Raw genomic sequence first — 482 nt, forward strand, 5'->3', positions numbered from 1 at the left:
GAAGCCTTGGTGCTGCAGGGGAGAAGGGCGAGGGGAGAGAGAGGGCAGGAAGAGGACGTGAGCGTGCTAGCATTCGCCCATCACCACCCTCTGTGTCCCTACTCCTCTTCGGTTTCAGGGCCCGGACCACGCAGACGCCTCTTCTTCCCTCCCTCCTTCCCTCCCTCCCTCCGCCACGCACCGGCCGGTTGTCCGCCAATAAATTCAGGTAGTGCTTTTGCGTCACCGTTCGTTTCACCGCGCAAGCCCCGCCCTCCCCCTCTTCCCCCCAGGCCAAGATCTTTGACACGGCGGCTTTATCCTTCTTATCCTTCAAAGTCATCCCCTCCTGCACGTACAACTCCTCCACGTCCCGCCGCCTACTCAGCAAGGCGCTCAATACTGGTGAGACCCCGTAGATATAATCGTAGCCTTCCATCACACGCGGCACCTCCGCCCGGTCCCCTCCTCCTTCCCTCCCTCCCTCCCTCCCTCCCTCCCTG

At 62.0% G+C, this 482-nt stretch overlaps 1 protein-coding gene across 1 annotated transcript; it reads right to left on the reverse strand.

Moving 5' to 3' along the window:
- Positions 1-455, reverse strand: NGA_0515400 (trna rrna methyltransferase -like protein; the record flags this gene model as incomplete). The annotated part of the gene is made up of 2 exons (XM_005855973.1): positions 182-455; positions 1-12 (listed from the first exon to the last, which is right to left on the reverse strand). Coding segments are annotated over exons 1-2 (249 nt in total), but the record flags the coding sequence as incomplete, so codon positions are not given.
- Positions 456-482: the final 27 nt, after the last annotated feature.

Source organism: Nannochloropsis gaditana (assembly GCF_000240725.1).
Source record: "Nannochloropsis gaditana CCMP526 unplaced genomic scaffold scaffold064, whole genome shotgun sequence".
In the NCBI taxonomy this organism is placed as follows: Eukaryota; class Eustigmatophyceae; order Eustigmatales; family Monodopsidaceae; genus Microchloropsis; species Microchloropsis gaditana.